Source organism: Pteropus vampyrus, unplaced genomic scaffold (assembly GCF_000151845.1).
Source record: "Pteropus vampyrus isolate Shadow unplaced genomic scaffold, Pvam_2.0 Scaffold67, whole genome shotgun sequence".
NCBI classification, from domain to species: Eukaryota; Metazoa; Chordata; class Mammalia; order Chiroptera; family Pteropodidae; genus Pteropus; species Pteropus vampyrus.
Window position 1 is genome coordinate 2,277,924 of NW_011888848.1, and position 24,031 is coordinate 2,301,954.

Genomic DNA, 24,031 nt, shown 5'->3' on the forward strand with positions numbered 1-24,031 from the left:
TGTCTGCTTTTTCACTGACTTTGAATCTATGGATCCCATGAAAGGTCACTGTGACTGACATGATGAACAGAGAAGTGTATTTATTGAGCAAGGTTCTTTCTCTGTGAGCCTATATCTTTAAGTCCTAGAAATGTCATACTTTTCAAAATAACTCTCCTGCCGTTCTCCTCCCCCCACCAGATAATCCACAGTCTTGAATTTTGTATTTTTTTATTTTCTTATATTTACACACATATATACACATATTTTCATCACATGTGTATATGCTTACATGATATATTGTTTAGCTTGTTTTCCAACTTAATAAAAGAGCATAATAATTTATATAGTCTTTGGGGACTTGGCTTCTATTTCTACGTTACTGCACTTATGGGTACATGTATGTTACTAAGATTTTTCCATGTCATTGTGTATGTAGCTATGGTTCATTTCACATAGAAGACATATTGTTTCATTATGAGAGTATACTATTATTCATCTATAGTTTCCCATTGTTGAATGTTTATGTTTTCTTTTTTTGTTGCATGTGTCCTGTTTTTATTTTATGTTATTTTTTGCTATTGTGAATGATGCTACTATAATATTTTGGTGCTTATCTTATGCATGTGTGCAGCAGCTTCTCCTAGAGGTGGAATTTCTGGGTCCACTGGAATACAGATATCTAACTTTAGATAGTAATGCAAAATATTTTCAAAAATGGTTTTACCAATTGACGTTCTCATACTCTCAGTGATATATAAGAAAGCCAAATAATTCACAAGTTCCTCAACTGGTGTAACTTCTTTGGGATGCGATTTGATAAATCGTAGCTGAAATCTTAAAACTGCATGTTTTTTGGCCCATCTCTCTCTTCTTAAGGAAATGATCAGATCTCTTAATGTCTTTACATCTCAGTCCCCAGTTTTCCTTTCCTCTGTATACTGTCCCTGTCGTGGTCTCATTCAGTTTCCTTTTTCAGACACCTTATCTATGCTGTTGATACTCAGATAGCTGTCTCTAATTCACACCTCTTTTCTGAACTCCAAACCCATATATCCAACTTGATGTCTAACACATAGCTCAAAATTAAAGTGTCTAAAATGTTAATTGCCTCATTTTCATTTTACCCGCTCCAAATCAGTTTCACCCTTAGCTTCCCTCATCTCAGTTAATTGTGATTCCTTCAGAAACCTTGAAATCGTCATTGACCCCTCTTTTCCCCTCATGACCCGTGCCTGGTCTGTCTACAAAAGTGCTGTTCCTTCCACTTTCAAAATATATTTGGACTTCTGCTTCTGGTCAGGATAGAGTAATGGATACTGGGCTTGCCCTCTGGCTGAAAACTATAAAGTATGTGAAACACCTGTTTGAAAGCTTTAGCAAACAGGCAGTGCAGGAATATAATCCCTGAGAGATGGGAAGCACACACAGTGAACCCTGTGTTTATGCTGGTTTTGTGCCTGGGGACAATTTCCTGACCGCAGCACAGACCGTGGGAATCCAAGTCAAACACGGTGGTCCTGCTGAGCTGAGGAGGCAGAGATCAAATTCTGGGACTGCTGGAGCAGCTGAGACCTGCAGAGTACTTTCCAGAATGGAGGAGGCAGCACAGAGCTGAGGCATCAGAAGACTGTGAGGCTGTTCCCCATGGTTCCTTGGACTGCATTTGTGCAGAGCAGCAAGACTCTGCAAGGCCTGGTGGGGAGTGGCTGCAGTAATTTAGAGTGGAATGAGGGTACTAGAGATTGAGTTACACAGTGTTGGAAGATGACATTCCAGCACAACTCAAGTGGAAAGACCTTGTTAACACCCAAGCATTGAATTGAGACACCACGCCTTGGGAGTAGAGACCACCCTTTATGATACACTAACAGTGTATTGTTGGTCTGGGTCCAGTCGGGAGGTGGAAATCACACAGAATTGGAATAGGGGAAGTTTAAATAATTATTAAACTTTACTAGGGGAGTAACTATAAAAATGTAAAGTGAGCTCTAAAGGGTACCCTAGCACTGAGGGAGATTGCCAAAGGAAGGACAAACTTGTAAAAGGGACCCCCTCCCTAAAGGTGGGCTTCAGATCTCATTAAAAACTTATGGTTTCATTCCAGTGGAAAATCAGTGGATTGTCTGGACCACAACTGGTTCACAGAAGCCAGAAAGCAGGAACCAACCCTCTGGCGTACAGGCCAGCCGAGGCTGATAAACGGGTGCCAAGTGGATCAGGGCGTTGGGAGCCCACTTGCTGCCAGAGTGTGATACCTGTGTTGAGAGGGATGCAGAAAACAGCCCCTTAGGGGGCAGGTGAGCCCAGGCTGGTGGATGGGGAACAGAAAGGAGTCAGGGAGCTCTGCTGGTGGGAGGCTTGGGGTGCACCAGTGTCTGCGTTAGGAGGGCTGCAGCGAGGTGGTCACTGGGTTCAGGCTTGGGCATTGAGGTTGTGAAGGATTATGCCGTTTGGGCTTGCTCATGGAACAGACTGCCACCAGATGTCCCCATACACAGGCACCACTGATACCCCCTTCCTCCTACAGTGAACTTATGATGTCCTTCACTGATAAAACTTAACATTGTGCTCACTGTAAAAGAGAAGTGCTTAAAGAGTTCAATCCATTATCTCCAAGCATGTACTGAAGGGCAAATTTGGAGTTGAGAGGCAATAGATCAATAATTGGCACAAAAAGCTAGAGTGAGCTTGCTCAACAAGGCTTAAAACCAAGCCTCAAAAAATGAGGAGAGATGCCAGTACACATCTGCCTGCTAGAATGAAGCTCTTATCGCTTTAAAGGAAAGCAACACATTGCAGACTCCGTTAAAACCAATTATTCACAGATCCAGCATACAATAACAAATTGCTGGAAATAGGAAGAAGCAGGAGAATGTAATTTATAATCCAGAAGAAAAATTGTCACTGAAAACATATCTTGAGATGACACTGATATTAGAATTAGCAAATAAGACCATTAAAACTTTTTAAAGGAAAATGCGGTCTTATGGATGAGGAATCTCAGAAAAAATGGAAAATATAAAAAAATCAAATGGAAATTCAAAGACTAAAAAAGTATAGTATCTGAAATGAAAACATTTATTGGACGGACTTAAAAACAGACTAGAGTTGGCAGAAGAGAAGGTCAGTGAGCTGGAAGTCAGATCAATGGAAATTTTTTTCAAAAAAAAAAATAGATGAGGAAAATGAGCAGAGCCTCAGTGACTTATTAACAATATCGAGTCATCTAACATATGTATAATTGGAGTTCTGGAAAAAACGATGGCCTAAAGTCTCCCGAAATTGGTGAAAAACGTCGATTTAGAAATTCAAGAAGTCTAGTGAATCTTAGAAAAAATGAATTCAAAGAAAACCACATTTAGGCAGTTAGTAGTCAGTCTTTTGAAAACTAATGGTATGACGAGGAACCTTAAAAGCAGTGTGATGGGGAGAGAGAGTGGGAGAGGGTACCATAAGGAAATGATAGGAGCGATGGCTGACTTCTCAGGAGCAATGCGAACTAGAAACAATGGATTAACATCGTTAAGAAATAAAGTAAAAATAAGCCTGTTTATCCAGAATTATGTGTTAAAGCAAAAATAGAGGTGAAGTAAATACATTTCAGATAAACTAGAGTTGAGAATTTTATTCGAGTGGAAATGGTTTTCAGAAATCTGCCAGTAACTTCCTCAGAGGCTCCATTATTTGCTCAGGTGAGCACACTATACAGCTGTATGGCAAAGACTGAGAAAGCGAGGACTTGGCATTTTCTTCCTCTAGTGAGGCTTCTGTCATCGAGGAATAGATCAGGGCATAGAGAAATCAGCAGTATTTGCCATATATGTATTAAATTTACAATCAGAAAAAAGTGGCGAAGCTCTTTGTTATTTTATATATAAATGCAAATAAAGCAGATAATAAATCATTTGTTATTAGCTTGACCATTTGCTGATTTTTAGAAGGCTTGATAGAAAACCTTGAGACATCACCTTGTATTCCTTCAGTATGTATTCAGTATTTCAGACAGTATGCTAGCCCTGGGCATAAAAAGATAAATAATACATCTTGACCTCAGCCTGCTGGAGAGAGAAACAGGCAGCTCTTACTGGTTTTTAGTGATATTTTCTAGGCAGTGTGTCATCTTTTTCATAGAGCGAATGAATTTTCTTTAGAAACACTGGTTAGAAACAATTCAACTGGGATTGTCAGGCAATATTTCACAGAATAATACTAACAGCAGCAATGTTTGTGACTGCCTCTTATTGAAGGCCAGGTTTAAATCTCCCACCGATCTTATGTGTTAAGCATTATCCTTCTCATTTTTATAAATTGGGAAACCAAGGCTTATACAAGGAAATTGCCCAAGGGCATTCAATTAGTAAGGGAAAAAGTCAGGATTCCAATCTAGGACAGCCTGGCTCCAAAGCCTGAGTGCTTAACCAGATACAGCGATGGCTCTAGACAGACTTACATTCTCTTGATTAAAGGATGTTTCCTTTTCAATACGTTATGAATTAACTCACACCAGGTATTCTTGGAAGAGTTACATGTGTTTTGCTTATTCACGTCTGTTACAGTTTTAAAAGAATACTTATAGGGAAACCATTCACTAAAATGTAAATAACAATAATTCAGGTCACCTTCAGGAGGATGTCGACTTCATGTTTGGTGTGTTTACCTTTGATTTACTTGCAAAATTTACAGGGAATTTTTCAAGACAAAATTAGAACTGGCCACGGCCACCAACATGCTTTGTGACTCTAAAAGGTGCTAGTTTTTCTGGGCTTCAGTTTCCTCTTGTTTTAAAAAGGTGAATGGGTTTGGATTAAATGATCTGAGCTTCCTTAAATAATTAAGCCATACTTTCCCAGTTTATGGACCGTTTGATACTCGAATGATTTAAACCTCTGGACATAAATACTTAATGAAACAAAGCAAGTTCACCTAAATTCAGAGAACTTAGACTGCTCTTTTAATTTAACTCTGTTTAAGCAGCAGTTAATTTGCATGAGGCAGAAAAGATTTTCTGTTTAAGCGGAGTTGCATATTGGTTAATTGATGATAAAATTCTGACCCCTTGATAAAAATTCTGAGTCTGAACAAGCAAAGATCTTCTGTGTGACTACTGTGGAGCGGCAGAAGGGAATGAGCAGAATTTTCATGAAGAGATGAATCTGGGAGTGGGTAGGGAAAGAGGTGGCATGTTTGGAGAACAAAGGTCTGTTAGCATCATGCTTTGCCATTTTGTTCATACAGAACTATTGCCGTTCAATGCAAGCAGTAGTAATGCTATAGTAGAAAAAGATGTAGTTCTAGGCCCTTGACATCCTCTCTGCAGCTGGCAAATGGAGAAGGAGAACTAAAATGGGACTCAGGAGGCTTCTTAATGGTCCACGTTTGGAAGTGACACACATCACTTTGGCTCTCATTCCTTTGGCTAGAACTCAGCCACATGGCCACACTGCAAGGCTGGGAATTGTATTAAACTGTGTGCTCAGAGAGAAGGATAGTACGAGGTATATAGAGACAGAGGTATACGGAAAACTGAGTGGAAAAAAAGTCAAGCAATTATTAACTCTAGGAAAAACAGACAGTTGTACAAGGAAGGTAATAAAGATAGTAACAATAGCTGACATTTATTGTGTACTTTAAACAAGGTGCTGTTCTGAGTCCTTACATGTTTCATATATTAATTTTCTTAAAACTTCTATAAGCTAAATACCATAATAATCCCCATTTTACAGATGAATGTTGATTTTACCAAAAATGTAGTTTTCAGTGTATTTATTGGATAAATGGGATAGGGAATGAGTGAGTGGAATAAGAGCCAAAAATCATCTTTTATTGTGCGAAATGTAAATAATGTAGAAATAACATCTGTATTATATAATACTTAAAATGAAAGTCAAGACACGGCAGTATATGCCTAACATTTGGAAGTATAGAGATAAATATCAGTAGAAACAGCTGAAAAAACAGACTCCTCAGGGTGACCAATACAATTGTGGGGTATGAGATTACCCTCATGCTATTGCACTTTCTAAACTATATTGATAAATGTATATGTACCTCGTATAAGAGAAACTGTCAAGAGAGATCAAATGAAAATGATGTATGGTGTTTATTATGTATGTATACCTTATTTTCATGTGGAACAGAGTTTTGTAAAAATCACTAAATAATGGAAACTAGCACTGAAAGGGAGCTAAAACCAGATTTCTAGGCCTGGGTTTGCTTCACACTTTATTGCCCACGTCATTTAACTTTTGGGTAAATTTTCTTCATTTTAATGAAAATGATCTCTTACTTTAACTACTAGAGTTCCACAGCTAGGGGTTAGACCAACTTTTGTTTTTAAATGATGTCTTAATGTGAAAATAGAGTTTTCAAAGATAGTTTTGGATGCAGCATGGCTTTTCGTAATCATACCTTGTTTAATTCTTACCTAGTGTCTTGAGTTGTAGTTACTTAGCTACATGATTTTCTCAGTTCCATTTTATATAAGCATTCATATAATTTAAATAATTTTCATCCAGTGTTTTTTTTTAATCTACTAAAGTATAACATAGAAAAGTGTATAAATCACAGCGTACATACAGCTCAGTGAAGTTTTACAGTGAGCACTCTGGTTATCAGTATCCGGCTCCTGGATTAAGAAACATTAAGAACATTACCGGGAACTCCTAGGACTGACATCAGAGTGGGTTAGGTACTAGCTCTTATTTCTAAAATCGGTCAAAGGGTATAATCTTTCAGTTATAAGATGGATAAATTCTGAGGATCTAATGTACAGCATGGTGACTATAGTTAATAATAGTGCACTGTGAACTTGAAATTTGCTAAGCGACTACATCTTAAGCGTTCTCACCACACACGGAAGGGTAACTATGGGAGGGAATGGATGTGTCAATTTGGGTGTAGTAAATATTTTGCAGCATATATGTATATCAAGTCATGTTGTATGCTTTAAACATATGCCATATTTTGACACTTATCCTCAATAAAGCTGAAAAAAAAAAATCACCATTACCAGTAGCTTCCATCAGAAGATCAACTACTAGCCTGACTTCTAACCTCATAGGTTAGATTTTGAACTACATATAAATGACATCTAGTAGTGCATGTAAACACATATGCGTTCACATATCTCTTGTAAGTATAAAATATAAATACATACACATAAACACTTGTACCCATTTATACTTCTAATTTTTTTGGAGTTAGGAGTTGCCATTTCTGATACTGGCTTCCTGATGTGATACATTTAAATTTGTTGAGATTTCCTACTGATTGATATTGATTATATAAGAAGTATACACATTTATTATTCATTTATTACTTGTGAGTACTGGTCATAAAAGCATAATTATCTAATATGAAAACTTTTATCCCAGGTCCAGTGGCATTGCAGAGCACGGATGGTTGCAGGAGCCAACTTTTACATTGTCGGACGAGACCCCGCTGGCATGCCTCATCCAGAAACAGGGAAGGATCTGTATGAGCCAACTCACGGTGCCAAAGTGCTGACAATGGCCCCTGGCCTAATCACTTTGGAAATAGTTCCCTTTCGAGTTGCAGCTTACAACAAAAAGAAGAAGCATATGGACTACTATGACTCTGAACAGTAAGTTTTATGTTCTCTGCACAGATCTGTAAAATACCTTGTGCCCTAAGCTGCTCCCAGGGCCTTAACGTACTGTCTCATCTTTACAACACCTTTACTGATGACAAGCTTTGTTGTACCCATTTCAGAGAAAGGCAAACCAAGGAAACTAATTTCTCAGTATTCCAGAATTTAGAAATAAAATTGAATCTGGTTTCAAGAATTTTGTTGTGAACTATTTAAGGGTAGTATTGACATTTCTATGTCTGCCATACCTACTGAATCTTACTGACCATGTGGAAGTGGTCCAAGGACTTGGTGATGATTACTCTGGTAAGCCCAGGACATCTGTGTAGTCAGAGAGGATTTAACATTCTTGCAACCACTATGTGATGCAGGTATTGATCTAATTGCTTTACTAGTATTAATTATTTCTGACAACGGTCTTGTGGGGTAGGTGCTGTTGTTGTCCCCATTTTATGATTAGTAGTATGCTAAGGCATGCAAAAGTCAAATGATTCTGTAAGGCCACAGAGCCAGTAAATGTCAGCCCAGAAGTTGAACCCAAGCCACCATGGCTCCAGAGCCGGCGCTCCTGACCATTCACAGTGCAACCTCCTTCTTCAGAGATCTTAGGAGGAGCAAACACTAACAGGCTTTTAGTACAAATTATTGGTAGTATTGAACATGGATTTATGTCCCTTTGATGAAATTGTATTAATTTCTGTCTGTAGATGATATCAATAGGTAATACACTCTGTAAATTTAGAGTGTCAGTTTGAGGCTCTAGAATCAGAAATTGTAGGTTCTAGCCCAACCTTGCTGTGCTGCTGGAGAATCCTGCATGACCTCTGGCCTTATTTCCTTATCTCTAGAATAATGGCTGTGGACAAGGTGATACCCTCCCAGCTCAAAAGCTATAGTTCTTCCCATGATCTATAGTACCTAGTTATTTTTATTACTTAGTAGGTACTTATATATATGAGCTATTTTCTTATTGATGGTTATTTAGTTTCCCTGCTTTTTTTTTTTTCAATTCATGCTCAGCAAATAGAACAAATAAGTATTTTTTATTTATGCTTTGTCAGTGTCACCTCTACTAACAGGTATTAATTGAAATTGACCATGGTCCGATAACTTTTAATCTAAGAACTCTCATTCTTTTTTTCTATGATGGTGCTTTACAATTGACTCCGTTTAGAAATGATCTTGATCCTGACCCTGTGTCTTCATTTGGTGTGGCCCATTTTATAACACTGGGGACAGGAAAGAAAAATAAACCTTTTTTTAAAAAAACATTCTTTTGTTTCTAAAAGGAACATGAAGTTTAGTGTCACATAATTTCTTCAAGATAAATGATAAAGATAGACTGGATAAAGAAAGACTGTTATCAGTGGAGTCAGGGGAATTTGTTGGCTTTTTATTTGATGATGTAAATCATTCTGGAGAACATGCACAATTGCAGGCTTTTCTGAGTGATGAACTGTAGCTAAAATCCCAGAAAATCTTGAGTCAATGAACAGAAAAGACTTATGTTACTGATGTGGGCAAGCGTAAAATAACTAAGTCTTCCCTATGACCTAGGTGTGGAATTCAAGACTTGAGCAGTTCTAGACTTTTATTTTCTGAATATCTGAAATGTGACCCAGATTCCAGTATCGTTCTGAACCACACAATGAGAAGAATTTGCAATGAACCAGAACACTTTTACCCTTGTGCAGAATCAGAGTTTGCCAACACCTAGAAATAGTTCTAAATCGTGGCATGTTTAATGTTGTTTTGGCCTAAAAATATGTATGTATGTGTGTGCGTATATCTGCATACATGCATACATACATACATACATACATATATACACATGAACACTATGATTTCTCAGTCTTAAATAATGCACCTATAAAAATCATGTGGCAAGAGTTATAAATAGACCATTTCTACTAAAAGTGCCTTAGAAGCTTTAAAAAAAGAATTTTGAGAAAAATAAGAGCAATTGTAATAGACCTCGAACTATATTACCACAAAAGGTGATTGAAAATGAAAATATAAATTAAATATTAAGGAAAGTAAAAAAGTTTTGAATGCACTTCTGTCCTTTTGTGGTTAAAATTATATAGGGTCACCATCAGAGGTTCTAACTTAACAGTAGTGAATCCTTATCCACATTTTCTCTTTCCATGGTTTTAGTTACCTGCCGTCAACTGTGGTATGAAAATATTAAATGGAAAATTCCAGAAATAAACAATTCAGAAGTTTTAAATTGCATGCCATTCTGAGTATCATGGTGAAATCTCGTTCTGTCTGGCCTGGGATGTGAATCATCCCTTTGTCCAGCATGACTATGCTGTAAATGCTCTCTCTCTGTTAGTCACTTAGTAGCTGTCTCAGTTATCAGACTGACTGTTGTGGTATCACAGTCCTTGTGTTCAAGTAACCCTTATTTTACTAAATAATGGCCCCAAAGCACAAGATTAGTGATGCTGGCAATTCTGTTGTGTCAAAGAGAAGCCATAAACGGCTTCCTTTGAGCGAAAAGGGGAGAACAGTACAATATATAGTTTGAGAAAGAGACCAACCACATTCACATAACTTTTATTACAGTATATTGCTATGTGTCCTATTTTATCATGAGTTGTTGTTAATCTCTTACCGAGTAATTTATAAGTTAAATTTTATCATAGATATATATGTATAGGAAAAACAGTTTGATATTATCCGTGGTTTCAAGCATCCACTGGAAGTCTTGGAATATATTCCCCTTGGATAAGGGGAGACTCCTGCACTTAGTCTGGGGACAGGCCTACACATCAGCAATTTGTTTGAAAGCTCCCCAGCCGAGAACCCTGAGGAGGGTAGCATCGCCTTTCTTCATTTATAAAACATATAGTGTCAGAGATGGAATGCCGGCCTGGGCTGCTCTTTGCTTCTCACCCAGCATGCAGTTTCTTTAATTCTGTACAAGACGTTATGAACATAATTTGTTTTGAAAGTAATGATAAGTCACTTATAGAGTGAGGAGAGAAAAATAGAATCATTCAGCTAGCGGCTAAATACTTAAAACTTAGGTGAATTTTCATTTTGATGAGTTAAGGAAACAAAATCAGTTAGAACTTTTCTGTTACATGTCCTTGTGCCGATATGTTTCGTTGCTGTGGCTTCTTCACATGATCAGCTGATTTAATCACACGCAGGACCCTAGAACTCAGCTGTGTATAGTTAGTTGACTGGGAGGCCCTTGATAACTTTCATGTTTTGTTAAATCTGTGTAATATTGCTTTAAGTCTCTCTTTTAATCATTCAAAAGCTAAATAATTACATCAGTTCTCATAAGATTTTCCAATGATGAATTCTATATTAGTTGCATGAGTGGCTCATTTTCTTGGAATTTTTTTGAGTTACCAAATCTTAATAAATTGTAACTTGGGAAGCTTTAAAGCTGCTTTAGTTTTTAAATTTTTTATATTGTGTTCAAATACAATTAAGTTGATGGGAATATGTCGGAAAGTGATTAAAATTTTGTGGAAAAGCAATAGTCTTTGATGTAGTGAGAAAACAGTTATTAATTATGTACATATGAGGTTGTCTTATGTTTGATTAATGGACATTATTCAATGCCAACTTTTATGTAATTAATAATTTATAGCTTTTGATTTCACTAAATACCAGTGTAAGACAAGGCTTAGAGAGAAAAAACAAACTTCATGAAGATTTCAGGCAAGATATTATTGATAGGAATTATGATAAAAATCATCTGTTTGTACTTATGAAGTTAAGTAAATTCATATTATAATAGTGACTCAACTTTTTTAGGACTCAAGTAGTTTTAGGGCTACAAGATTAAAGCCTGTTCAGATATTACAAACAAATCTTTAGAGATAATTCTTTTATTTTTGTAATTTTTTTCTCCTTTATGCAATAAATCTTTCTATTTGGGTAAATGTGAAATTATGGCTCAGATTTTTGAAATAGCAACTAACAAAAGGAGAGCACACATGAGTAAGAGTGCCTTGTGGAAATGGGTAAATAAAAGGGACAGGCGGATGGAAATGTTTGTTGTCCAGTTATTTCTACATTGTCAGTAGAGTCTTTCATATTTTTTAATGCTGGAGTGTACCTTATATTATGTACTATTAGTGTCATTTTTTAAAATAACATTCTAATCATAGGCATCCTTCAAGGCCTTTTTACATATTCTTCCTTTTTTTTTTATATATATTTTCCACAGTAGAGCTCATCTATTCTCGTGGTTTCTGTGCGGCGACTTTTAAAGCTATATATACTTCAGTGTTTCCAAGTTGCTAATTGCGTTAGCTTTCTATTACGGTGTAACACATTACTACAAATTTAGCGGCTTAAAACAGTATTCATTTATTACCTTACAGTTCTCTAGGTCAGAAGTCTGGGTGGGCTAGACTGGATTTTGGCCAGGCTGGGCTCTTATCTGAAGGTTCTGGAAAGAATCCCCTTTCAGGATGACCCTTGTTGGCAGAATTCTGTTCTTTATGGTTGGAGGTCTGAGGTTCTCGCTCTTTATTGACTGTTGGCTGAAGATTCTCTCTGCTCCTGGAAGCCACTCTTAGGTCCTTACTTGCGTGCTCCTGCATCTCAGTAACAGAACCTCCCTCATGGTGAATCTGTATTATGCTTCGAATCTCCCTGACTTCCCTTTCTGCTATCAGCTAAGAAAACTCTTTGCTTTTCAAGGGCTCAAGTAATATGGCCAGACCCACTCAGATAATTTAACTATTAATGGTTAATAGGTTAGTAACTAATTGCATCTGCAAAATCCTTTTACTATATGATGACATATTATGTGGTACTAACACCACAGAGTGAAGGTCATGAGGCCATCTGTCGACACCACTAATGGCATTTCTGTTTACATTCTTGATATTACTTAAAATGCCTAGAACTGACTTTACTTTTTCCTGTGTCTATCTTCAAATCCTACATTTTCTTGGTTACTTGTTCTTTCCATTATATTGACTCTTCAAGTCCTTTATTTTTGCACCTCACTCTTCATATCCAAGTCTTGTCATTTTGACCACTGAAATATTTCTTGTATGAATTCTTTTCTTTCCCTTTCTTGCCATGTAGTCTTTTCACTACACAAGTATTTCTGTTAGAGTTCTGGGGATCTTTCTTTTCCATTATTTCATAAAATGCTTTGTTTTTATTATTTTTGACATTTCTGAAAACTTGTAGAAGTTTTGACTGTAATTGTGTGAATTTACTGTCTCGATCTGTGTAGATTTACTTCATGACCGTTAATAGATAAGATCTAATTTAAAATCTATTGTAGTTTTTAAAATCTATTCTTTGTTTTACTATACATTTTAAATCATAATTAGGGATATACTAGTATGTATATTTTTGAAAATCAAATTTTAATATTTTATGTAACTATCTTGTTTTAAAGTCAATAGGTTATATTGAAATTAAAACAAAACTTTCTGACATTGCTATGCTCTATCCATTTGTTAACTATTTATCGAGTCTTTACAATGTACATGCAATTGCTAGGTGTGGGCACAGTAGTTGGAAATAGGCAGATATTATTTTTACCCTCATGAGGCTTCTAAAGAAGACAGGCAATAAGCCACTAACAAAACAGTTGATTTGATTAAGTGCTTTGCAGAAGACTTGCAGAAAGCTCTGCTAGCACTTGTCTGACCAAATCTGGGTTATCAGGGATGGGTTCCTGGAGCAAGTGACATTTGGGCTGAGCTCCAGAAGATGAGTAGGCTTTCCCTTTGTAAAGGAGGTAATAGCATTCTAGACAAAGGGGTAAATAGGTGCAAAGGTCTTGAGGTGAAATGATTCATGGAGGGTTTGGGAAGAATGCCTGGGTGGAGTAGAACAGAGAGGAAAGAGATAGACAGGGGCCAGATTAGGCAGTTCTTTGAAAGGTAGGAACTGAAATAATTTTTTAAAAGATAGTGTTATATAGTGTGATTAGATATTAGGAAGTTCAGGTTTTGGATAATTAGATAAGTTAGATTATACAGATTTATTCTCCCAAGAAATTAACTAAAAATGCTAGATTAAAGAAAACATTGTCATAAAAGTATCGTGGTGCTGATAAGCCGATCCTTAAGAGCTGTAAGGCCAAACTATTAAGTGAGGGCTAGAATTACAGATACACCAAGCATTGAAGCTGCTTTTGTCCTGGTGGACCTAGCAAATTTGAGTATTGATTTTCATGGTCTTGACCTAGGTGGAAGTCCAACAGGAGACATTTCCATCAGGCTGGGACTGTGTTCTGCCTAAGTGTAAGGAGGAACCTGAAGTGAACCCAGTCTATCCCCCGCCCCCAGGAGAATGTGAGCAGAGCACTGAGCTCTAGACTCAAGAGCTCAAAACTCTGCTCCAGTGGGCCAAACTCCTATTACCTGGGTGGTATCAAAACAAAACAGATAAACAGCCAAAAAGTCCTCATGTCATGAAATGAGTTTTAGGTGGTTCTGGTCAGCAGAGGGTGTCACAAGACATGGGCCCCTGCCTTGGTTTTCCTTGGTGCTTGCAAAACAAACTTGTAAAACAGGTAGTGGTTAAACAGACAATACAGGGCACAGGGGCACAGTTTGCCAGGGAGACAGAGTCAGGGTTCAGACTACAAAGCTGCATAGTCGCTTGAGAAGAACCAGAGACCAAATTGCAGAAAAGGTATTTGGTCACCAAACTGATACTAAAATCCTCAGTGTGAAGGTGTGTATTAGTGCAGGCAGGAGTTAATGTTAGCTTAGGTTTGGGTAGGTTGCGACAAGGGAATTGAAAGAAAGATCGACTCAAAACATCTTAGGAGGCACAATCATAAGCACTTAAAGTATAATTGCTATATTAAATGAAGGCTAATTTTTTTCTTACTAAATATATAAATATCTCCCCATAATCCCCCCATATTTCAAAACAAACAACAACAACAACACATTTTAGTTCAGTATTCTCTGGAATTCCAGAGATGACTGGCAGAGATTTTTAATGGAAAGAGCTGGTAGATATAAAAGTGCAATGCAATTAGTGTAGTGATTATGGTTCTAACAACATCATTATTGTATGCAAGGTAAATTTTAAGTTTTCTGTAGCAGAACAAATATTTTGATTCTGAAAGTGTTTGGATATTTTATGCTCTTAATTATTTCATCATTGTTTGCAAATCAAAAATAGGTGCTTTTTTTTCCCCTCTAGAGGTTTTTTAAATTTTCTTATTTGGAGCTGATCCAGGCGTATTTAGAAACCAAGTCCTGGTTTCTAAATAAATGAGGATAGTCACATGCGTCACAAAAGTAGAAAGCAAATAATAAAACAAATCTTGGTGACAAATATCAAGGGCAGTGTTTAACATAGTTAGGCCAATGTCCTTGTTACCTAGAATGCAGTACTTGGAGTCACTTAATTTTCTGGTTAACTTGTAAACAATTAAACAGTTTGGGCTACTGTTTTTTTAAAACCCTTTGAAAATGTATTATTTCTGTCTGTATCACTTCCTTTACTGGCTTAGTTGCAGGAAGCAGCAACTCGTACAAGAAGCTGCATCCAAGGATGTCAGTGTGCTGCTCAGAATAGTCTATGACAGTCTGCTGAGAGGGAGCTCGGCCATATGCCTCATCTGAGACAATTTTATTTGGTGATGTGCATCTGAGAGCTTCTGCGATTTCTGAAAATTGAGATCCATTCTTGAGTAATCAGAGGCTTCTTTTGGAGGCAGATGAAAAGTCATGTACTCTCTTCTAGGTGAAAGCACAGAAGCTTTAGATTTTGCCCATCAAGATACTTGTGGATCCTTATAAAACCTGTCCATTGGCACTAGGTTAAAAGCCCCTATTCTCAAGCTTAGAGATACAGAGAACAGATTGGTGGTTGCCAGAGGCAGGTGCAATGGCTGAAGGGGGTCAGAATAAGTCATGGGGATATAATGTACAGCATGGTGACTGTAGTTAAAAAATACTATATTGCATCTTTGAAAATTATTAACGGAAGATCTTAAAAGTTCTCATGACAAAAAAATTGTTTTCGGTTAACTGTATGATGATAGATGTTAGCTAGATATATTGTGGTGATCATTTCACAGTACATACAAATATCCAGTCATCAGTACAAACTGAAACTAATGTTGTATGTTAATTACACCTCAATAAAAACAAAACAGAACAAAAAAACAAACAGGAAACCCCTGTTCTTCCATACTGTGGTAGATGATAGAGTTCATGACTCTTCATGGTAAAGAGAAGGGAGTTGACTGCAGTGATTTCAGGAAGCCCTGGCAATTTGATATTTGACTGAATGTCTGATAGGAGCTGTTCTCTAACTTTTATTTATAGGACTGGAGTGTGGGAGGGAAACATGATGAATGAAAGATTTTAGTTAATGACATTCTACTAATTAAATTTTTCTTGTATTTCAAGAAAAGGGCTTTGGTGTGGAAATAAAAATGATTAAATTCATCATGTCTGATGCCAGCTAATGCTTTTTAGTTCCTGGAAAGAAAGCCATAAATAGCTATGGTTTTGAAGAAGTGTGTTTTTTTTTTTCACCTCATTCCTAAGGATTCTTAGTGTTTTTCAATGTACACTGTATTATATATAAGCCTCTTTCAAGTTGGACGAAAAGTTAAATAAACCCAAAATAGTTCATTAGATTCATTTATAAGTTACCATCATTATTTTTAGTTTTATGAGAGAAGAAATTCCTCTTTGTTTCTCGTCTAGTTAGCATTTTTTAAAAAGCTGGTCTAATTGAATATGAACCTTCAGAAAACACAGTTGAAGAGCTCTCTGCTGATCCCAGCTCTTGTCAATGTGACACTTGTGTTGGTGGCTGTGACGGCCACATATGTGGACTGAAGGACAGCAGATGGTTGTAAAGTTTTAAAATCTTCAACAAGTGGAGTTAGTCAAGATGCTGGCCACATGTGTGTGTTCCACATGAGACAAGATGCTGGTCCCACAGGGTCCAGCATAGTCTGCTAGATGGTCTGTTTCTTTTACCCTCCCTGTTGTTCTACCCTCCACCCCCAACCCCACCCCCAACTTTTTAAGGAGTAGGCATTCTGTCAGCTGTGGATTCAAAGAATCTATGACCAAGTAGTTTTGAAAAGAAGAAAAACAAACATACTTGTATTTCTTTTTTCAGGTGCTATGATAGAGTGGTTAACTAGTATAATTAGATGGCCTAATTAGAATAGCTTTGTAGTGAAAGCCTAAGGTCCTTTAATTAATACTCTTTTCTGCTTCTGGCTGATTCTGGATTACTCACAGGTAAAGTTCAGGGCTAATTTTAGATCATTATTGGAAGGCCTCAGTTTTTACTTGATTTAATTATTTATGTAAAATGATGCCATTTAAATATGTAATTGTGAACACTATGATTTGATTACAGATAGTGACTCTTGTGTCAAGTCCTTGCCCCTGACTTCTGACAAAATCCTTATGTGACAGAAGTACAAGTATGAGGCAGAGGGAAATAAATGTGTTTTTCATAGCCAAGGTGGAGTGGAACCACTACCATGTGGAAGCAGAAACTTCAATTTCATGTGAGGAAATGCTTGTGGCATGCAGGGCAGATGGAGTGTGAAATAGCGTCAGGAAAAGAGGTAGGCAGGGACCTTGCTTTTAAAATGCAATTTCAGAAGGAATGTAAGTAAACTTCTGGATTTCAGACAGCTTGGCGTTCTAGGGAAAGAAAAGACTTTAATTGGTCTGGCTTTTTTCCTTTAATCAAAAAGTCAGGACAGTCATCCAGCAGCTGCTGCTTTCTTGTGTCTTATTGCCATCAAGAACAAGTACTTTATGCGTGTGACACAAGGTTTTCTTTTTTGAAATCAGAATTTAAAATTTACATGACCAGAAAGCTCTAGAGTTATAATTTTCCTCAGTGAAGCTTATTTAGGGAGCTGATAAGTGGACCTCCTAAGGAACTGAAATATTCATTCAATGTTGTGTCAGATAATTCTCAGCTAAACAAACCAATTTTGCATTATTCTGGAGCAAGGATTTTTAGATACAGTTGGAAGGATATCTGGACCCCTCAGCTCCTTTGACTTCATGTCTGCGCTCAGCTTCGCTGATCCTATCATTAGGCTGACCCCTCCGGCCTAGAGATAAGTTACCTGTGCTGATGGATCCTGTTATCAGTTCATTCCCACCCAGCTTCTTGTCACCCTCAGAAGGCAACCATCCGTCTTTCTTGAGTAGGTTGAGTAACCATCCTATGTTAATTGCCCGTCTCCCTTCTAGCTCCACATCATCACTATTTCGTCTTTTCTTCATTCTTGACCCTGCTACTTATTGAAGCTCCTTTCCCATTGTTCTTTACTCCAGACCTTCTCCATGTTTCGTTTCTCTCCTGTCTCCTTTCTCCTGGCTTTCATCCTCCTTCCCTTTCTCATTCTTGCCATTTATTTTCTTCTGCCTATACACTTACTAAGACCTCACTTTGCCTTAAAAAAAAAAAAAAATCACTTCTCTGCTTGTTCTGCTTGATCTCTGCTATTTTACCATTCCATCTCTCTTCATCATCCACTAAACCTGTATATTAAAGAAAATGTAAATTCTGATCTGTAAATCTGGTGGTTCCCCACTCCCCTCATGGCCATCTTCCTTAGCCCCTCTGTGGCCTTAATATTTTTAAGTTTCCCTTCTTCCATGACCTTCACATAATCATCTTGATTTTCTTCCTGCTCCTTTGACAAATGCTTTCTCTTTTGCTGAGCTAATCTATTTCTCAAATTTAATTTTTCATTTTAGTGTTGATAAGTTTACGAATTATGTTTCTAACTCCAACCTTTTTGAATTTTTTTTGAAATCTCTCATAGTCTTGCTTCTTTTCACATGCAGTCAGTTTCTTTTTCTCGCCTTACGTTTTAGGCATTTATGTAGTCGTTCATGTAAGAGAGAGATGATCGCTTACTTCGTATACCGACTGTGGCAACCAGCCCATCTGCAGGGGCCAGTATATTATGGTAGTTCTGACTTTTCTTGCATATTGAACACATGGTCAAGTGGGAGATACCTTCTAGATTTAAACTATTTGAATTTACCGTGCTTTGAAGCAATATCCACTACCCTTTTCTTTTTATTGATCATCTCTGAAAATTTGTACAGACATTTAAAAGATGTTTTAGCTAAGAAGATGAGAACTGTGGAAATACTGGGTTGAACGTATATCTTCTCGTGGTTATGGTAGTGCAGGGAACAGGAAGAGCAGACAGGATGACTAGTGGAAGATGTCACATGTCTGAATTAAAGAGGTAGTGCCCTCTGCTTGATAGTAGGAGATAGAGGATTGACATCATTAATGTGGGTATTCCAGTCACTGATTAAATGAGTCACATGATTTTCTATTTATATCCTATATGTACAGCATTCCAGAATAAAACACTTAGACATCTTTCGAAGGGGGCTGGGGAATTCAGAAAGTCTGGGTACCTCAGTGAGAAGTTCAGTAGGCCAGAATTGGGATCAGCAGTTAATGTAAGAGGTAAAACTAGACCCAGGACCAAGAAGCAAGTTGATCGTAGGTACTAACAGTAGTGACAGGTGTAGGGGCAGGCCAGGTGCAGGAAGTGTGTAGAGGCTGGTGGTGATGCAGCCAGGTCCAAGGTTCATTTGAGTCCATTGAGCACATAGACAATGAAAATAAAAGTATGAGAGACCAAAAGCTGGTATGCACTTTGGGTCATGAAGAAATCACAGTACTTTCTTTCTTGGTCTGGAGCCCAGTCTTATTGAGTGGATAGCCCGAGAGCTCACAGATAGACTAAATCAACCAGGTAGGAAAATGATGTGTGGGTTTTGCTGACTAGTAGGGGTGAGTGAGGTCAGAGAGAAGGCAGATCTGAAGATGGTTATTGAAGAGATCACAAAAAGGCACATAGAACTCTTTAGTGTGAGCGATCCAGATTTAGAAAAAAAGGGATGAGCAAGTAGCTCAAATTAACCACAGTAGTCAGAAACCTTGTGCCCCGCTTTTTGCCAGAGGATAAAGAGTAGTGACATGTTTAAGACTGGTTCTGCAGTGAACCAATAAAATATTTCTATACGTATACCTTTTTATTCTTTAGTATTTCACCAAATATTTATAAAGTACCTGATCAGTGGTCAGTAAATATTTATTGAATATGTTCTACGTTCATAGCACTGTTCAGGTATAGTCTTCACTGCTAATGTCTGCCAGTTAACTGTGAGTTAATAGCCATTATCACTACTATGGGGACAGAATAGGAAGCATAATGCTATAGCAGCACCCTGTTTGTTTGCTCTCTTCAGGAGTGATGTTCCAAATGATTGAAGTGTCATGTTAAAGATTACGTTATTTAAAATTATTACACGTCACTTTAGATAGAGATTTTTAAAATAAGCTTTACTCATTATAACAATTGTTACTGATAATAATTTGATATCTTTATTTGATTTTGTTCTTAATAATGGGTAAAAATCTTCATTATAGAAAATTACAGAAAACATGATGAACAAAATTAAAAGCACCTGTGATACCACTTCATAGAAATAATCACTGTTAATGGAAGGAAATTTAACTTTGGATGGCGAACATACAATGCAATATACAAGTGATTTATTGAATTGTACACTTGAAACCTATATAATTTTATTAATCAATGTCACCCTAATAAATTGAATAAAAGAAAAAATTCAAAAACAAAACAAAAAATCATTTGGGTGTATTTCTTTAAATAGCCTTCTTCCCCTCACCACATACCCTGTATTTTAACAAAATTTCAATGGTATTGTGTCTAAAGTTTTGTATCCTGATTCTTTTTACTTATCACTGATTACATCAGAAACATTTTGTCCCATCTTTAGCTATACTTCAATGACTATGTAATTCTACTCAGGACCTTCAACCTTTAGGTTATTTAAAATATTTTGCTATTATAAAATAACCTTCAGATAGCTATCTTTATGCGTAAATTTGTCTGCATCTCTTATTATTTCTTTAACGTGGATTCCTAGAAATGTGATTATTAGTTAAAACATACCAGGCATACCTCTAGAAGGAAGGGCCACTTGGTAGTTTATGATTTCACTGGATCTCCAGGTTGGTTAACTCCACAGGTAATGAAGTGGGGAGGGAACATACAGCTACTAACTAGGAGTGAACATGGCCTGTGACCTGGAGACTTGAGTGACCCAGAACTCTTGCCGGCTCATGGTCTGCTATCTTAATTGGTCCCTTGTTCGAGGGAAGAGGATGAAATTACCAGAAGATAATATGTGTCAGAGCCATAGATGCCATGTGCTTAATAGCCTAAGGGCTTTTGTGTGTTTTTGTATGTATGAAGATGAAAACTAACACTACCTTTGTGATATCTCATCAGTGAAATAATAGCAGTTACTGCTACTTACTTGCTGTTGCCATTATGAAACTGCAGTGTTTCTCATAATGTTCCAGTATTCATTTAACCTTTCAGATTCAACTTTCCTAAAAAGTTTTCAACCTGTGCTAGCTAAATTAGATTTAATTTTTAAAAATCCTAGTTCTAAATTAGTAGTTGCCAGGGGCTGGGGAGCAGCGAATGACATAGGAATGGCTATAAAAGGGCAAAACGAAGGCTTGTCATGATTTCAGAACTGTTTCGTATCCTGACTGTGGTGCACACATGAACCTGCACATGTGATAAAATTGCATAGAACTAAATAAACATAGAGAAAACCTGGGGAAATCTGAATTGGATTGGTAGATTGTTTCTGTGGTGGTATTTTGATTGTGATATTATGCTATTGCTTTATAAGACGTTACCATTAGGGGAAACTGGGTAAAGGATACACGGGATCTTGTTGTATTCTTTCTTACAGTTGCATGTGAATCTGCAGTGATCTCAGTAAAAATGTCAATTAAAATATTTTTTCTAGTTCTGAAAATGGGTAATTTTTTGGTAGTGCGGTGTTTTTTACTCAATGACAAATTTGAAATCAGACTGATAATAACAAGTACTACATTTTATCCATAGTTTTTCTAAGTAAGCTTGTCTACTGTGAACAGAAGGAACAAGTGCTTTTTAAAAATTTCCCTATAAGTTTTTAAAAATGTGAGATAATATTTTTTCCCCTCTCTTTCAGCCATGAAGACTTTGAATTTATTTCAGGAACAAGGATGCGCAAACTTGCTCGAGACGGCCAGAAGCCTCCCGAAGGTTTTATGGCTCCCAAGGCCTGGACTGTGCTGATGGAGTACTACAAATCCTTGGAGAAAGCTTAAGCTGCTGACCTGTCCCTCCATCTCTGACACTTCACTGAGTAACCAGAGGGGACCACGTAGTTACTGTTGGCATTTCTTTGTGGTGGTATCTGTCTGGACTCACTTTCTAAAAACCATTTTCCTTAACTAGCATCAGTTTTGGTCTGTCTTGTGAATAAGTTCTGTTTTGAGTTAATGTAACACACACAACTGCTGGTTTTAATGTATCTTTTCCACTTATTATAGTTAATATTCCTACAATACAATTTTAAAATCTTGTCTTTATATATTATATTTATGCATCTTTCTCATGAATTTTTCAAGCTGTTACATTACTTGTAACCAGTAGTATACACATTGAATCTCACTTTTCATCCCTTGGGGGGAGAAAAAAAGTCCACTAACCAATAAACTTGGCTAGACCTTGTTTTGGGAATTTTACAAGACATCCTGTAGCAAGTAGATTTGTTTTCTACGTAGAAAATATAAACTTTCTTCCTTCCTTCAGATCAGCTATTGATCTGGTATCTGTTATAATCTATAGTATTCCTATAATCTCTGTAAGCCCTGAATGAACTTTGTTTATTCAATAAAATTAAGTCTCTGGCTTCTTATTTCTTTGGTTCTTTGAGTGTGTGTGTGTGTGTGTGTGTGTGTGTGTGTGTGTGTGAGTGTGTGTATTTTTTACCAGATATGCTTTCCTTTCTGTGAGAAGTTTCTGGTGGAGGAGGGAAAATACAGGCATTTTTCATTACTAGAATCTCATAATTAGTTTCTAACTCTGTTTCAAGTGAATGTTTTTAATATTTTTATTTTTCAGTTACAGTTGGCATACAATATTATATTAGTTTCAGGTATACAACATAGTGATTAGACATTTATATAATTTACAAAGTAATAATCCCAGTAAATCTAGTACCCACCTGACACTATAGATAGTTGTTACAATATTATTTACTATATTCTTTGTTATATTTTACATGCCCATGACTCTTTTGTAGTCTCTGATATGTATTTCCTAATCCCTTCCCCTTTTTCATTCACTCCCCAACCCCCTTCCCATATGGCAACCATCAAAATATTCTCTATAGCTATGTAATTTGTTTCTGTTTTGTTTGTTTATTTTGTTCTTTAGATTCCAAAGATAAGTCAGCAGCATTTCTCTTTTTCTGTCTGACTTACTCCACTAAGCACACTACCCTCTAAGTCCATCCATATTTTTGCAGGTGGCAAGATTTCATTCTTTTTTATGGCTGAGTAATATTCCCTTGTATATATGTACCACCTCTTCTTTATCCATTCATCCATTAATGGACACCTGAGGTCCCTCCATATCTTAGCTATTGTAAATAATGCTGCAATGAACATATGGATTTACATGTTTCTTTGAAATACGGTTTTGGGTTTCTTTGGATAAATATCCAGAAGTGGGATTACTGGGTCTTTCGTTGTCTCTTGTTATAGTCTTTGTTTTTAAAGTCTGTTTTGTCTGATATAAGTATTGCTACCGCAGATTTTTTTTTTTCATTTCCATTTTATGAAATATTTTTCATTCCTTTACTTTTAGTCTGTGTTTCTTTTATCTGAAGTAAGTCTCCTGTAAGCAGCATATGTAAAGGACTTGTTTTCTTATTCATTCAGCCACACTATCTTTTGATTGGAACATTTATTTACATTTAAAGTAATTATTGATATGTAGTTATTGCCATTTTATTATTTATATTTTTTATCTTTTTTTCTTCTTCTTAATGGTCTCTAACATTTCTTGTAATACTGGTTTGGTGGTGATGAACTTTAGCTTTTTCTTGTCTGGGAAACTATTTGTCCTTCAATTCTGAGTGATAGGTTTGCTGGGTAAAGTAATCTTGGTTGTAGGTTGTTGCATTTCATCACTTTGAATATTTCCTGCCAATCCCTTCTGGCTTGCAAAGTTTCTGTTGAGAAATGAGCAGACAGTCTAATGGGAGCTCCCTTATAAGTGACTAACTGCTTTTTTCTTGCTCCTTTTAAGATTCTGTCTTCCTTATCTTTGGCATTTTAATTATGATGTGTCTTGGTGTGGACTTCTTTGAATTCATCTTGTTTGGGACACTCGGTGCTTCCTAGACATATATATATGTCTAGGAATATATATATATTTCCTTCACCAGGTTAGGGAAGTTTTCTGTCATTATTTCTTCAAATAGCTTTTTAATTCTTTGCTCTCTCTTTTCTCCTTTTGGTACCCCTATTATGTGAATGTTGGTATGCTTAATGCTGTCCCAGAGGCCCCTT

General features: G+C 36.8%; 1 protein-coding gene across 1 annotated transcript in view; it reads left to right on the forward strand.

Annotated features, from left to right (window-relative positions):
- The window catches only part of PAPSS1 (3'-phosphoadenosine 5'-phosphosulfate synthase 1), an 84,124-nt gene extending 61,753 nt beyond the window's left edge, over positions 1 to 22,371 (forward strand). Inside the window, exons 11-12 of the mRNA XM_011361466.2 lie at positions 7,356 to 7,585; positions 21,640 to 22,371. Of these exons, the coding sequence (XP_011359768.1) occupies positions 7,356 to 7,585; positions 21,640 to 21,778 (369 nt within the window). The 3' untranslated portion in view covers positions 21,779 to 22,371. The remainder of the gene's footprint in view (positions 1 to 7,355; positions 7,586 to 21,639) is intronic.
- Positions 22,372 to 24,031: the final 1,660 nt, after the last annotated feature.